The sequence below is a fragment of the Pectinophora gossypiella genome, chromosome 1 (genome assembly GCF_024362695.1).
Source record: "Pectinophora gossypiella chromosome 1, ilPecGoss1.1, whole genome shotgun sequence".
In the NCBI taxonomy this organism is placed as follows: Eukaryota; Metazoa; Arthropoda; class Insecta; order Lepidoptera; family Gelechiidae; genus Pectinophora; species Pectinophora gossypiella.
In genome coordinates, this window is record NC_065404.1 from 3,329,850 (window position 1) to 3,346,638 (window position 16,789).

Here is a 16,789-nt window from a genome sequence, read left to right on the forward strand (position 1 = left end):
GCGTCATGGAAATATTAACAAATAAAACATACATAGATGCAACTAAGACCTTTAAGTTCTGGAAACACGTAAAATGCGACGTATTGTGTTTCTGTAACGTAACTTAGAGAACAAAAATAAATGCTACTTATGTACTAACACTTTATTTTTCTTCTCTTTCAACTCAACTTTTTTTAAATTTATGCAGGAACATACATAATTTTTGCGCATTTACCTCCAAAACCCGCAGGTCTGTGGTACCGCGCGAATTATATCGAAGCCTTCGACCAATAACCGTACGACTTTTATCCACGGAAGTAGATAGGATTCGCTGCGTCCATTGGTCGAAGCCTTCGATATAATCGCGTCGCGTGCGCTGAATCTATTGTCTGTTTCTATAACATCCATTACGTTATCCCAAAAGATTTAGCTATCACGAAATTATTTTAAGTCTAAATACAGGTATGTCCATGTGCACTACTTACTTGTACTACAATAACAGTGAATCGACAAGCCCACTACACTAACTACAATCTGGTTTAGGAAATAGTATAAATATTACATGGAAAAATTTGTTCCATTGTGGAAATCTTAATAAAAAAATGTTGGAAAATTATTATTGTTGTTGATTATTTTGTGACGTCTCCCTTTCCCTTGTTTAATATGTTACCTACATTTTTTACCTATAGCACACCCCGGACACTTCATACAAACAACCTCGTTTCACACAAACACTACACATTGATGTTATCGTACACGCGCCTCTATGTGTGTGACGTCTACCATACGATTTCAGTCTAAATTATGATAGAGCCCCCCCCATTAAAGATTCAAGTCAAGATTCAAGTCCGGGGGAGGTCAACCTAACTCAGACGCTGGTGGAGAGCGTAGAGATGTCGTTCTTACATAGCATTATTCCTAATTATATGCCTATAGGCTACATAGGCACAAGTAGGTGCCTAGGTATAGCTAAATAATTCCTGCAGATTTTTGACTAGCGTAGTTGTAATTAGGTACATAAATTTCAAATTAATAGATTTACCTAATAAGCATAATGACACCAGGGGTCGATGGGGTTGATAATCCATCTCACAACCCACACGATAGAAGAAAAATAAACATAATATAGCAGAAATAGTTTCAAAGGCTTTACAGTATCTATGTAGAGCCATAGAATAAGGAATAAATAGAGAAAAAAAACAAAATCTTATAGGCCTGTAGGATACTGTTATTAAAACAACCATTGCAATATACGACGCCTTACTAAAATGTACTTGCAATTGCAACGCCCGTGAAACGAATGAAAGCCCGGATATCTTGTTCTTTTTAACAGGCGTTTCTTTTCGACACATCTTGTTTGTATTTATGTAAGTTGGTATATTGGAACACACCGAGACAGGAATTTTATTTATTTACATAAATTCACATCACAAATTTTCTGAGCAACAAAATTTGTAGCTCAATAAAAATATTTATGCAACTATTTGCTACTTAAAACCTCATTGTGTGCAAATGACAACCAGATGATTAACAATGAAAATGTCAACGTTACATTGATAGTGATGACATTTGCAGTGAGTTGCTGATTATCCGGCCAATTAGGATTACAAACGCCTTAACATAACATAAACAACATATTTACGTCCCACAGCTGGGCTCAGCTCTCCCTTCAATCAACCGGAGGGGGTATGGAGCATACTCCATCACGCTGCTCCATCGCGGGTTGGTGGAGGTGTTTTTACGGCTAATAATCAGCACTAATACGTAAGTAGTATTATTCCACTCGAAAATTTATGCGGACTTTTGAGTTAATTCGTTTAGGGTTCGGAGTAGGAGTTTACTCCGAGGGTGGGGGCTTAGGTTTCATCATCATCACCTTTCATCAATCATCAAGAAAAAAATACGTAAGACATGGCTGTATGGGCATAGTTCCCTTTGCCTTACCCTTCGGGGAAAACTAAAACAAAAAAAAATATTCTATGCCTACGTTAAAGGATATTTTTACATCTACCCACACTTGCCTACTTTTTTATCTCCAAAGATTAGCGTGTTAGCGAACCAGTGTCATATTATTGATTCGAATTCGGGAACCAGTCTTAGACAATTGAAGGACAGACGGATAGACTTAACGTTTGATCCTTTACTCTGGAGGATTAGAATAACCTTCAAATGTGTAATTTTTTAATACTGACCAAGTGGTTAGAAGTGTTGTGACCTTGGACCAGAAGCAACCATGGCCGAAGTCTTCATTCAAATACTTGGGTAAGTGTCTCCTAAACACCTAAGTTGACAATAAGTGCTAATTCTTGTAGACACAATCTAATTTAATTTTAAGTTATACCTGTCAGTCATACCAGTTATACCTGTACTGGGCAGCCATAAAATTTACGGAACTCTTAAAATTTTACATTGGCAAATAACCCAACTTTTGTGTTAGTTAAAGTTGCACTTAGGAAGTAAGTAATAAGCACTAACAATTATTCTGAATATGTTAAGCCTCAATTCCTCTTTATCTCAATAAATTCGCAAAATTTTGATCATTGTGCTTACAGTATAACGTACAGTCATGAGCAATATCATGTACCCGCTTTAGAACTCTGTCGAACTATATTATATTTGTCATTTAATGAGACTTACGGGTTTGACATGGTTCCAAAGTGTATACATATTAGTACTCGTGACCGTAATGCCGCTTTTTTTCGTTCTACCATTTGTACAAGAAATTCCAAAATCAAAAATAATGCGTCTCTTCGGATCCTTTATGTATGGATGGATAATAATCTTAACTACATTTTTTTAAATATGTTTCAAGTTTCCTGGGGCGTTTAATTTTAACGAGCTCTACTGAAAATGTCGAGGGCAGAACAAACCGCTTGTTCGAATTATTGAGATGACCAGGACATGAGCATAAATAAGGCAATCAGTTCGACCTTTATTTATAACAATCAGTTACTTTTTACTTTAAAAAAAATGATTACTTCTCTCGTGTATTGGGAGTAAAGAAAATTGAGTTTAACTGTTTATTATCTCGGTGCTGATCACCTGATTGTCCGAAAGTAAGATGATCTGTACTAGAGTGTGGAAGGCATGTTAATCCGTTGATCCCGGTTACTACATACTGCTGTAAGTCTGTAGTCGTTACATGAGCAATGTCAGGGGCCGTTGGTGGTCAATAGTAACCTTTACACCAGGGTTGATGAGATTGGTACTCCACCTCACAACCTACACGATAGAAGAAGATCCCGGGGTTCTTTCGGTTTGCTCCAACATAAAGGTTGCTGAGATCTTTTTTCTTCTCCTTTTAATGCAATGCAAATTTTGTCTCTCCACATTATCAGATACACTTTTTTGCACCAAAATAAAAAGAAATAATTACAAAAAGTCTGTTACCTAAGTCTTGTAGCACTTTCCTCCTCAGAATCATCATTTAAGAATAAAGGTTTGTTTACAAAATACCATGATATTAATAATAACATAATAAGTCGTTTATTTCAGGCATAAAAAACCCATATACAAAAATAAAAGATACAATAAAATAAAATAAAACTAAAATAAAATTATACAATAAAATGATATAAAATATTATTATATTTAATACAATATTATTATATTATATTGTTGCGGTAATGAGTTTTAGATAACGGGTTTGAAGTTTTATTTGCCTACTGAACTTTACTATTATTTCGTACGGAGGGTAGAAAATGAGGGACTTTCCAGACTACGTTTCTCAAAAACAATATAGATGGCGCTGTACAGTTTTTTTCATTATATTATGCATCTTTTATCTTAGTTTTTGAGTATAAATGAAGACCCTTTTTATTACACCCAGGCACAAATACATCTTCCACCCATTATTATTCTGAACAAAATAAAGAGAAGCAATATAGGTAGCAACATAATTCTATACATAATGTGATCCAAATATCAAGCAACAATATTTTTATATATGCTTCTGCTATTACATTGTATTTTGAAATGTACCCGAGTAATGAGAAAAATTGGTAATTATCACGTTAAAGCTGTACAAAACCGGACCTGTCAAATCTTTAGGTTAGGTAAGCGGACCCTGTGAAAAAAAAACCGGGATAATGCACGGTGGAAACCTGTTATTGGCTTAGTTTTTAAGTATGATATTTTTGCTATAGTTATTAAGAGATGTTGGTCTCCCAAATATTAAATAAATAAATAAATTAAATGCTAGGAACAGATTGTAAACCGTTTTATTTTGACAATTGACTATCAATTTTTTTAAATAACAGTCAGTTGCAGAAACGCTCTTTTAGTTTGAAAGGCGTCTTTAAATACTAATGAATCATTAAATTTTGCACACGACATCATAATAGACAATTTCAATGTTCCTTTTTATTTAAATGTTAAACTACATACATAATCCAGGCACATTAAAACTCCATCGAGTAGTAGGCTCACCACATGTTCACACCCACTTATAGAACTTCCGAAGAGACAAAAGAAATCAGGAAGCGTATTGTGGAATGCGTTACGTCTTTGTCACTACCTACTTGTCTAATAATTATGCCAATAACTCTCTGCGTAAGACAAGCGTCCGGCCTATATCTCAAGAACGCCCGGTGACCGCTACCTGAATCGTATTTAGTCTAGTGCGAGCGATTCAGCGATTCGCGACGTAGGTTTTTCTTCCCACGCATACTGACATAGCATGCTGGTCACAGCCCTCAGGCTTCGATCTGGTCACTTCCCGTTAAATAGTTTTGCTTATCTAATGGGTAAAGTACAATCCTCTAAGTGTTCTGAGTGTGATGTGATTGATGATAAGTACTTTTCATATCCTCATGGAGTGTGACCGTAACGAAACCGAAAGAGTTACGTTATTTTCTGCAGAATAATTATATATAAGAAACAATGTTGGTCTCTGTAATAGCATTCTAGCTTTCCCAACATCTGTGGAAGCTAGAGGTCTATTCAGAGTCGTTCAGAAGGGCGTAGAACGTAGATCATAAGTAGTTTTTTTTTCTTTGTTTCAACAGATTTTATTTTTTTTTATGTATACAATTTGCACCACTACGAGGGTGATATTTTCTTTTAGAAAAAATCCCTTTTTAAAATAAAGAAAAATAAAAACTAGCGTATCATGTGGGACTTTGAACTGTTCACAAAACCTGTTGAATTATTTGCGAATAAATGATTGATTGACGTTGTCAGTGGAGGGGCGAAGTTTCTATCACAAGTATTTTAACAACTTAAAAGAAACTTCAACCGCTATGTGTTAATTATTTTGGTAAATAAAGCATTTTGCATTTAAAAAAAAATGATTTAAGTACTGTAATAGATATGAGATGTGTAGGGACGTATACCTAATAGATTTGAGTGGTAGGAAACAATGAGACACTAATTATGTTGTAATTAATAGTTTTTATTGAATTAAAAGCGACGCATAAAAATCCAAGTTCAAATTATTTCCGTACGACCTCCATGGTAGAAAAACAACGCACGTCTTCCAAAGAATTAAAAGTGAAAATTCAAATAATAAAACCATAAATCGACCAATGATTATGGCCAGTAATAGTAACACACATCACATTACCATAAAAACGCTATGTCACATCATTGGAAAAAGAAAGAGAAGAGTTTCTTATCCAAGAAGATTTTAGATGAGGTATATTGTGCTTTATAGGACGGCCTTTCGACTTAAAGTAGGTAAGTACTCTTAAGTAGTTTTTTCAGATTGAACGCGAATAATTGCAGCGTCAAAACTATTCTATTAATTACTTATTTTCCATGAACACCCTACTCGCTTACAGTCGCACAGTTGGCTAACAAACCAAGAAGGACTACCTACAGCGATGTAAGTATATAAACCCGATGCGGCATGAAGTACTTATTCATTCATCGAGTGGATTACCTTAAGATCGCAGCAATGGCAGCTAAGGTAGGTTAAAGCTCGTACATTGTAAGCTCATAGCATAGTAAAAGACCGTAAAGATATAAAATTGTAGGTTGACTTTCCTAACGACTTTTCTTACCAGTGTCTCGGGTAATTACGGAAGTCCTGTCTCCTACTCTTGCTGTACCGTCCAGAGTCAATAACGACTTATTTTATTATATCACCTTTATCTACTTTGTGGAATGGCAATAAAGCTATTGAGGATTGAGTGTGGAAGTGCAAGAAACTTTAGTTTAGATCGCCTTTGTAAAGATTTAGTCAACTTGATCATAGTCTAATCAACCTATTCTTTGCATTGCAACAGCGAGACAAAATACCACGCATCATACCTTATCGTCTTTCCTCCTTAGCTCCTAGATTATCCTTCAATTAGCGCAATTTGCTCTTGTATTTTTATTATTTTCTATGTGCGAATAAATGTTTCGATGGAAGGTCAAAGTGTAATAGTTATTATAAAATATACCATAGCAATATAGAATTGATATCGTGTCTGGCTAGACATTTACTTATTTACCTATACAACTTCGTTACTTCTTTTTTAAATATTCTCCATTTTAGATTATATATTTTTTATGTTCATAGGCTTGGTTGTCCACATCTCACTATCGTTTTACTCTTTTATCTAAGTTTAACATATTGACAGGTCCAAGTTATAATTTTTGATATTCCTTGTTTCCAGTTGGTTGTAGTTCTCGCCCTTGCGGCCGTGGCCCACTGTTCCGTGGTGCCTGTAGCGCCCCTTGCGCGAGTAGACGCCGACTACACAAGCTTCTCCTACGGAGTGGCTGACCCCCACACCGGCGACTACAAGAGCCAGGTGGAGACCCGCGTCGGCGGCAATGTCGTCGGGCAGTACTCGCTCCTCGACTCCGATGGCACAAAACGTACCGTTGACTACGCTGCTGATGACGTCAATGGTTTCAACGCGGTTGTGAGGAAAGACCCTGTGATCGCCGCCGCGCCTGTTGTTGCTGCCGCACCCGTTGTCGCCGCTGCTCCCGCCGTGGTTGAAGCGCGTGTTGCCGCCCCCGTCGTTGCCACCCATGCCGTCGCCGCCCCTGCTGTGGTCGCCGCGCGTGCCTACGCCGCTCCCGCCGTGGTCGCTGCCGCTGCCCCCGTGGTCGCCCACGCTGCCCCCGTGGTCGCTCGCACTTACGCAGCCGCCCCCGCCGTAGTCGCTCACGGCTACACCGGCTACCCCGCTCCCCTCACCTACGCCGCTCATGCCACCCCTCTTGCTTACTGGTAAATTATAGAACTTGAAAGGAGGTGTGAGTTCCAACCACGGTGTTCCGCTTGTTGTAAAAATGTATATTTATTAATTACTTAAAAAAATGAATAAAAATTAAAAAGTGAAACTACCTACTACGTTGTTTCCATTAGAACCTTTGAACTAAAATATTATATACTTATATTCTATCTATATCAAAATCGATTCTGCAATCCCAATGGTCAACTATGTGTTGAATAAATAGTATTAGTGCAAAATTTAATTTCCCAATTTGTGACCATGTGAGTTATTTGCTCCAGCTGTTGTTAGGTAGGCAAAATTAATTTGATATTATCATCTAAAGGATGTAAAAAAAAATACTCTATCAGACGCCTACACGTGGTACGAATTTCAATTACGTAACAAACGCAAATTATCATAATACTTATTTGTGATTTGGTGGATCTAGTTCTCAAGGTTTCTCTAAAACCTTAACTTAGTAAAAATCGTCAATAATTATTTCAGAGTTATTGAGTTGTTGATTCCACATTTTAAAATTATTGTGTCAATAATGAAGATGAATTAACGACGATGGCGGAGGCGGTCTAATTAGTCGAGTCAATGTAGGGTTTCTTCTAACTTTTTTTATTTGATTGAAATATTTATTTGCGCCACTCAAGATGTTTCTAATTTTAAATGATATAAAAAACTAAAAAACTACCCCTACAAAAAAAACATCAACATCGAAACCCTGGCAAATCAATGAAGGCCTAAATCAATGATTGACAAATTTGTTTTCGAATTCATGTTTGGATCATACTTAAATGATTATCACGTGCTCAGCGGTGAAGGAAAACATCGTGAGGAAATCCATATTCCTGAGAAATGCATTTTCGGAGGTATGTGACCTAACCTGTATTGGGCTGGTTTCCCTTCGTGGGTTGGATTGGAAGGTCAGACAGGCAGTCGCTTCTGTAAAAAACTGGATCTGTCAAATCTTCAGGGTGAAATACGGGATAATGCTAGGGAGATGAGTAATTATACATTAAATAGTTGTTTGGAGTAATCTGAATTGAATTCGGAGTTACACGAGCGGTTCCAAACTTTGGCTGCATTCCAGTTTCAGCCTTGAGGTCATACTAATTATCATTGCAGATTACTAGCGTTGGATAATATTCGAATACGCAAATGGATTTAGTAATAATGCTTTGTAAGAAGATTTGCCCAACTGCTACTTGTGGAACTGAATATTATATGAGCCAGTGTTGCTATTTATTGATATGAGTTTTTGTCTATACATGTATCTATGGTACAATAAGTCAATAAGAATAAGTTATAAGTGGTATAGTATTAAGGATTGTACTACCATAAAACAATAAATCCTAGTTCTGGAATTAACTATCACTGTATACAAGTAGGAGCTCGGTGGCGCAGCGGTTAACGCGCTCGGTCTGCGATTGTTGAAGTTAAGCAACTTTCGAAGGGCCGGTCATAGGATGGGTGATCACAAAAAAAAGTTTTCATTTCGAGCTCCTCCGTGCTTCGGAAGGCACGTTAAGCCGTTGGTCCCGGCTTCATTAGCAGTTGTTAATAACCACCAATCCGCACTGGGCCCGCCTGGTGGTTTAAGGCCCGATCTCGGTGGGGACGTTAATGGGCTAGTGATGGTGGTATACAAGTGCTATTTTTTTGATGTCACTTATTGTTGATTTACCGCAGATGGCATTAACTACTTGGCCGGACAAAATACTGTTAGATAAAAAAGAATTGATACATAACTATGCTAATGACCGTCACAACACTAGCTTATGTACCTTGACAGATCTAATTCTTACCGCGCATTGAAGCTATCGTGAAGTAGTTATCTTTATTGAAATATCATCACTAATTGTACTGAACTGGTCGTCTTGATTTATAATAGATATAAATAAAGCTGCACATTTAAGTATAACATATTTTATTATACAATTAAGCATTCGAAGGGCTTTTTTGTTTTTATAGCACTCAACCATTCTTAGTGAAACTTACGTGTGATGCTCTGTCGCGGAGCCACCACCTCCAATTCAGTTGAAAACGATATAGATTACTGTACGTACCATGTACATAGTGTACGTGAAAAGATTTTATGTGTACGTGCTATAATTAGAAAGAAAACAACAAATTAAAGTGGCTTCGCTGGAGAGCATACTCCCCAGCGGAGCCACTCAGTTTGCATACTTCGAGATGTTTTCTTCCTGTAAATTGAAGTATAGTTTGATGTACGTACTACGTACATAGTGTACGTGGAAAGATTTTATGTGTACGTGCTATAATTAGAAAGAAAACAACAAATTAAAGTGGCTTCGCTGGAGAGCATACTCCCCAGCGGAGCCACTCAGTTTGCATACTTCGAGATGTTTTCTTCCTGTAAATTGTAGTATAGTTTGATGTACGTACTACGGACATAGTGTACGTGAAAAGATTTTATGTGTACGTGCTATAATTAGAAAGAAAACAACAAATTAAAGTGTATATGACGGCATGAACAAAACGTGAAGCGCTGAAGATTTTAAGAAACAATCTCCTTGCGAGAACTTTTTATCTATGCACAAACTACTAAGAGAACCTATTTCAGACGAACGTCTCTCATACAAAAGAAAGAGCCTCAGAATTTAGAGTATGACACTTGATTTGACATATAAAATTATATTGCCACACGCAAAAATAATTGTGGGGTTGCCATAGTAATGATATGGCACGGCGTGGCAGTAGTGATAACTTTAAATTATTTAGATTACTTTAAATTTTGATGACAAGGTTTATAAAAAAAAGACTGCAGTTTACTTGTATAACATGTTATTTTTTAATTTTGTTTTATATTTTATGGATTTTTTTTCTGAAATAGAGCTTTATTGTTATTATTTTAAATATGCCTTTTTGCATTAATGGCAAACTTTCTTCTAAACTCTCTAATCTAGAGACATATGTACCCTTTAATATTTTGTTTATAATAACACTGCTAATCTTGAGAGACCCGGAAAGTTTTTAATAAAAATGTCTTTGTGCAATCCGCATGGCAAACACAATTGTTCCCAGTAGTCCTAAGCCTTCGCAAATTGTCATCACACAAACACTGTAACTTCTGCACTTCTAGAGTTCTTCCTAGCTCACTTTTAGGAAACTGGTGAAATATAGCGTCTTTTCGTCTTTTTGCTTACTTATCTTACACTCATACTGTATGGATATCACAGTTTCCTAGTTGAGAGGCTAACTACGGAATTTATTCAACGCAAATTTCACTCGATCACTTACATTTATAAAACTACAATGAAACAATGATTGATTTTGGATTTTGTTTGGTTAGGACGCCGGGCGGGCAGTGCTTGCCCTTGTGTCTATGTTTATATCCTAACCTAAGATTGTCCCAAGATGGCGGAAGATCGCAGAGGGGTGAAATGAAGTAGGATAGGGGTGAAGTAGCTGTCATTTTCTAAACTCGGTACATTTGCGCTATGGTACAATTTTTTTGTATGAACATTTCCGGCCGTGTATCTATGACAGATTTGACATAGATTGTCAGTGCCGTACCGATCCGTCACCAAACCTTGTCATCAAAATTTAAAGTAATCTAAATAATTTAAAGCTATCACTACTGCCACGCCGTGCCATATCATTACTATGGCAACCCCACAATTATTTTTGCGTGTGGCAATATAATTTTATATGTCAAATCAAGTGTCATACTCTAAATTCTGAGGCTCTTTGTTTTGTATGAGAGACGTTCGTCTGAAATAGGTTCTCTTAGAAGTTTGTGCATAGATAAAAAGTTCTCGCAAGGAGATTATTTCTTAAAATCTTCAGCGCTTCACGTTTTGTTCATGCCGTCATATACACTTTAATTTGTTGTTTTCTTTCTAATTATAGCACGTACACATAAAATCTTTTCACGTACACTATGTACATGGTACGTACAGTAATCTATATCGTTTTCAACTGAATTGGAGGTGGTGGCTCCGCGACAGAGCATCACACAAACTTACGACACTCAAGAGAAAATTACCTAGTCCCTTTAATTAGTCTTTTTCAATTAATTTTCTCTTTGTAAGTTGTGAATTCATGCATATTTAGGTTAAATAGGGCTGTTTAATTTAAATTTTGTACCGAATGAGAGCCCTAGCTTTCCCATATGAGAGAAATCAATAATAAGTCACGTCAAAAAAACAAAAGGATTTTTTAAAAAGTCAAATCTTGTATAATATTTAAAATGGTTTATTTTCATACCATGGTATCGACAGTTTTGTAACAAAATATATACACCTGCTTAAACAGAACACTTTGCGGCTTATTTCTAACTGACCTAAGCTGCTAAATCTCTGAGGATTTACCAGTAAGAGACGGGGCTGCCGTAAGCCGAGTAACTGATGGGAGAAGCGGCATAGTAGGGGGCGGCAATGGAACGGGCGGCGTAGACCGAGGGGGCCGCGGCGTATACGGAGGGGGCGGCGGCGTAGACCGATGGAGCGTAAGCGCGGGCAGCGACAACGGGGGCGGCGGCGTAAGTGTGAGCGACCACGGGAGCCGCATAACGCGCAGCGACCACGGCAGGAGCGGGGGCCGCGACGCGCGCTTCTACCACAGCGGGAGTGGCGGCGACAACAGGTGCGGCAGCAACTACAGGCGCGGCGGCGACTACAGGGTCCTTGCGCACAACAGCGTTGAATCCATTGATGTCGTCAGCGGTGTAGTCAACGGTGCGTTTCGTGCCGTCGGAGTCGAGGAGCGAGTACTGGCCGGAGACGGCGCCGCCGACGCGGGTCTCGACCTGGCTCTTGTAGTCGCCGGTGTTGGGGTCGGCGACATCGTACGCGAAGCTGGAGTAGTCGGCATCTGCTCGCGCCACTGGCACCACCGAGCTGTGGGCCACGGCCACCAGAGCTGCGAGCACTACGACGAACTGCAACAAGAAATGTTAAGAGCAATTACGATAAATATTCAATTTTTACATACACATACATAAACTCACGCCTGGGGTAAGCAGAGACTATGGAGTTCCATTTGCTTCGACCCCGAAACACTTCTCTTGCTTCCTCCACATTCATCAATCGTTTCATTCATGCACGTCGGTTCAGAGTAGATCTTACTGAACCTTCCCCTAAGGACATCTCCAATTCGGTTAATGTACGTCCTTCTAGGTCTTCCTCTGTACGTAACCTTCGCTCTATACGTATATTGCTTTTGGAAACCAAAAGTCAATATTTCTTTGAGATAAAAATAAATACTTTAATGAAATAGATACATATGAAGAAATTTATTTTCAAAATGACTGTATTATCCGTGATGATTCCCGTGAATATTTGTTGGGTACTTAAATCAATTTCACTAGTAAGTTTCAGTACAGAGCCCTTCGCTATGAAGAACTGAAAAAGAATTTATATAAGAAATTCTGAAAATTGCGAGTCCTGTTAATCGTTTTCTCATTTAGTAGATATTACAAACTGGTAAAATAAAGTAAAATTTTTTAAACAAAACTATCGAATTTATACACTTGGACTGAAATAAGCCTATAATATTTTACACTGGTGTGCTAAATAGGCAATTTTCCAATTCCTTGGCGTTACCCCAGAATGGCACGAATTCTTCGAATAGATAATAAGTTTTAAAAAATCCACTGAAATGAACCGGCAATTGGGTCGTGCATTTGGTTCAAGATAAATTATGGAATTCTGATTAATAAATAAAGAAAAACATTTTCTTTTTTCCTATTTCACTTATTTACGAATTTTAATCAAGAAAAACGTAATAAGTCCGACATTTTATCACGTTTTTTAAAATATCACAGTGTGCTTTTTCATACAAATTTTACAGTAAATTCGTGTTTTGACGTTTAGTAAAAAGTAACTAATTTGACTAGTTGGAAACTAGCCTGTTGGCACAAAAATGTCGTGAATATTCTACGATTAAATGCGCGATGTATCGTAGGCACGTTAGAAACACACGCGAACAGAATATAAAATAGTTCACCTTAGTTGCCATTGCGTTAGACTAGAGGATGTCCACTCGAATGATTTCGAAGCACCACGCTGGGAGCTTTTTATACGATCATCTCGTAAGGCGTGGCACGGTCACTGGTTGATCTTTAAAGTAATGCGTACGTCAGACATGAGCAGTCATTATGATATACAAGTACATGAGAGTGATCCGGAAACAAAAGGCCATCATTCTGGAGTGCTCTGTAGAAATTACTATTGCAGGAAAGTATATTAATCGTTTAATAATCAGCGGTTAAGTATTTTGTAATTTGTTCTCGTCGAGCGTTTGAACTTGGGTGTTTGCGGCGTTAAAGTTCATGAGCTTCTTGGCTATTGTTATATAATATAAACATAAGCTCACGGCTAAGTCACAATTGGGGTAGTCAGAGGTACATCTATCGCAAGATGTACTAAGTGCCCACACCTCAGCAAGCTCTCTGGTAGACGAAAATGATTATTTTACATTTTTTAACAAATGTTTTTGCTAAGATTTCTGAATAAAGAAACATAAATATAAATAGTTATATGTCCCGTTGCTGCCTCCCTCAATCAACCGAAGGGTGTATAGAGCATACTCTACCACGCTGTTCCAATGCGGGTTGGGGAAGGTGTTGGGACTAAGGGTGGTTATTATAAACTAATCTCAGCTTCGAGACTGCCCTCAAGATCATGTCAATGTGACAGTTCTTATATAAAAACAAAGACTTGAGCATGATCTTGAGGGCAGTCTCAGCTGAGATTCGTTTATTAATACCACCCTAAAAAGATAAGATTTCAATTTCGCAGTTTGTTGTGTTTGACGATGTGGTTATTTTTTTCAATAAAAAAAGTTAGTTTCATCTAACAAAAGATGGAATTGATACTTAATGGGATCTAAAAGCCCTCAGTGATAATTATAACGAGATGGAATAAATTCACAAAGTCCGTGATAGTCCTGAGTTTGTATAAATTTTTGGGTTTCCAGGATTTGTGCCTGGTTGATGGTAATAGGTGGCTATTGGGACTTAAACATACCTAACGGGGTGTCTCTTCTATCGTGTGGGTTGTGAGGTGAATTACCAACCTCATCAATCCTGGCGTCAGGGTTACTATTGAGCCGCCAAAGGCCCCTGACATGACTCATATAACGACTTAGGTAGTCGTTATATGAGTACTTAAATCAGTAAGTAGTAACCGGAACCAACGGCTTAACGTGCTTTCCGAAGCACGGATCGTCGTACTACGGACGGGGACGGGGAACGGGGAGTGGGTGTACTAGACACTTTTGCCTACCTTTTTAGGATGAAAGCGTGATGCAAAGTTTTTATGTTACAAATGCACAAGAAATCAAGCTGGATTATTAACATTTGCATCTCCGTGCAACCAAACAGGAATTATTTATTAAGTTAAATATCTTAGCATACCATTCTCAGATACAATAAGATAATTTTTATACCCTTTCGCCTACGATTGCGTTGCCATTTCATTCATAAAAGGATAGCAAAACACGTGGGTTTGATACTTGTGTGAATTGTATGTGTTACGTCATTTGTATGAAGATATAAACCGTTGTAAAGTAAATAATATGATCGCTATCAGTGTTGTGTCATTCCCAGGAATATTCCCAGTGTGAGAACGTAAAAAAAGTCCCCGATACCGACCCCGCCGGCGTGGTCGACGATTTCCCTCATTCAGCGCTTATCGCTATCGACCCATTAGGGTCGATTAATTCTTTCAAATATTTTTCCTCTCAGACGACGCCCTGAGCCGAGGTTCGCGCCCAACTGGGCACCCTCAGGCCTGTTGTCTTAAACGTTGTACCGGGTGAGAGCCTTCAGCGCTCCCCATTTGTCCGGCCAAGTAGTTAATGCCATCTGCGGCAAATCTACAATAAGTCACAAAAAAAAAAATAAGCGCAAAAGTTATTGTTTAGTATTCATTCAAAGGATTCATACTAAAATTCATTCTTCCCTTCATTCTCTCTCTGTTCGCCCAACCTCCGCAGCGTCAATACGTGTATTTAGTGTATTGTGTTTTGTAACTGTTTTCTTTCATATATAAATAAATAACAAATGATTGTAAAAGTGATTTTTTGTTAATAACGCATCTTTGTCTCAAGGAGGTCGTCACGTGACCAAGTGATCCATTCAACATTCATCAATTCATTCAGATTGTGCTGCACTCTGGCGGACGGCGGGCAGAAGCAACCTATATTTGTCAATATTGGTCTTAAAACACTCGAGTCCAGTAAAAAGTGCTTTAATATCTAACCTTCAGCACACACCGGACACTTCATACAAATAACCTCGTTTTACACAGACACTACACATTAACATAATCGTACTCGCGCATCTGTGTGTGTGACGTCTGACACCATACGATTAAAGTCTAAATATGTTCGAGAAAGGGTGAGGTAAACCTACCTCAGACGCTGGTGGGGAGCGAAGAGTTACCGTTCTATCTAGCGAGAGCGTATATAAAAACTAGCCAAGTCGGACCTTAGGCTACAATAGTTATGAGAAGAAATTATATTTTATGTTGTGGCGGCAAGTTGTCTTTGATTACTTGTGGCTCTGCCCACCCCATTAGGGATTACCGGCGTGAGTTTATGTATGTATGTTGTTATAAATAAATTTCAGGACCGACTATTGAACTTGGCACCCATTTAGATCTCACTTCTTTTGTCAACAACAAAGACATAATATAGGTATTTATTTATTTATTTATTTATTTATTTATTTATTTTATTGGAAGACCAACAGCTAATATTACAAAATAATAGTTCATATTAAAAAACAAACAGCCATTTACAGGTCCTCACCAATAGACACAACTTGACTAAAAAGAAAAATGCTATAAAGAGCACTTACAAAATAGGTAAACAAGAAATAATAATAAGTAACAATGTAATTAATATGGTAGAACACAATGCAAAAGGTTATTGATTTATTCAACGAAGAAACTCTGACTTAAGAGACGCCTTGCCGCAGTGCAACTAGTATTAAAAAGGTCAATGTCTAGATCACCTGCCAGTCTGTTGAAATTCCTACTCGCACGCCACATATAGGTATTCTGCCTGTAGTTAGTAGACGCAGATGGGAGGTATAAAATAGAATTGTACCTAAGAGACTTCGTCGGCACTCTCAAATAGACCTGGGATAATAATTCTGGGCAGTCTACGGAACCGGAAGCAATTTTTAAAAGAAATACTAAATCCGCGACCTCTCGACGCCTCTCTAATGGCAGAAGGTGATGTCGTCTGCACAGGTCTACATACAAACTAGATTTGTAACGATCCCTAAGACGATAACACAAATATTTAATAAACTTTTTCTGGATATTTTCGAGACGTGAGACATAAGTTCCGTATCGTGGACTCCAGATTTGCGAAGCATACTCCAAATTACTACGAACAAAAGAACAATATAAAATTTTAAATGTCTTGGCTTGAGTAAAATCCCTGGAATTACGCATAACAAACCCCAAGGCCTTAGATGCTTTGCCGATGATAGTATTGATATGCTTGTCAAACAATAGCTTAGAATCATGGAAAACTCCTAGGTCCCGAACAGTGAATTCCCTTTGCAAGCTGACGCCTTTCAAAGTGTAATCTAATGCCAATGTATTACGTTTCCGTGTAAAAGTCACAACAATACACTTTGAGGGGTTAAGGTCCAAATGATTAACAGC

At 37.9% G+C, this 16,789-nt stretch overlaps 2 protein-coding genes across 2 annotated transcripts; one reads left to right on the forward strand and one right to left on the reverse strand.

The window, feature by feature from the left end:
- Positions 1-5,831: 5,831 nt before the first annotated feature.
- LOC126381728 (larval/pupal rigid cuticle protein 66-like) lies at positions 5,832-7,267 on the forward strand. The gene is made up of 2 exons (XM_050031189.1): positions 5,832-5,887; positions 6,582-7,267. The coding sequence occupies exons 1-2, from the start codon at positions 5,876-5,878 to the stop codon at positions 7,149-7,151; spliced, it is 582 nt and encodes a 193-aa protein (XP_049887146.1). The 5' UTR covers positions 5,832-5,875; the 3' UTR covers positions 7,152-7,267.
- Positions 7,268-11,339: 4,072 nt separating this feature from the next.
- On the reverse strand, positions 11,340-13,193 carry LOC126381478 (larval cuticle protein A2B-like). Its single transcript, XM_050030986.1, has 2 exons — positions 13,113-13,193; positions 11,340-12,045 (listed from the first exon to the last, which is right to left on the reverse strand). Exons 1-2 carry the CDS (start codon positions 13,122-13,124, stop codon positions 11,473-11,475), a joined length of 585 nt encoding a protein of 194 aa, XP_049886943.1. The 5' UTR covers positions 13,125-13,193; the 3' UTR covers positions 11,340-11,472.
- Positions 13,194-16,789: the final 3,596 nt, after the last annotated feature.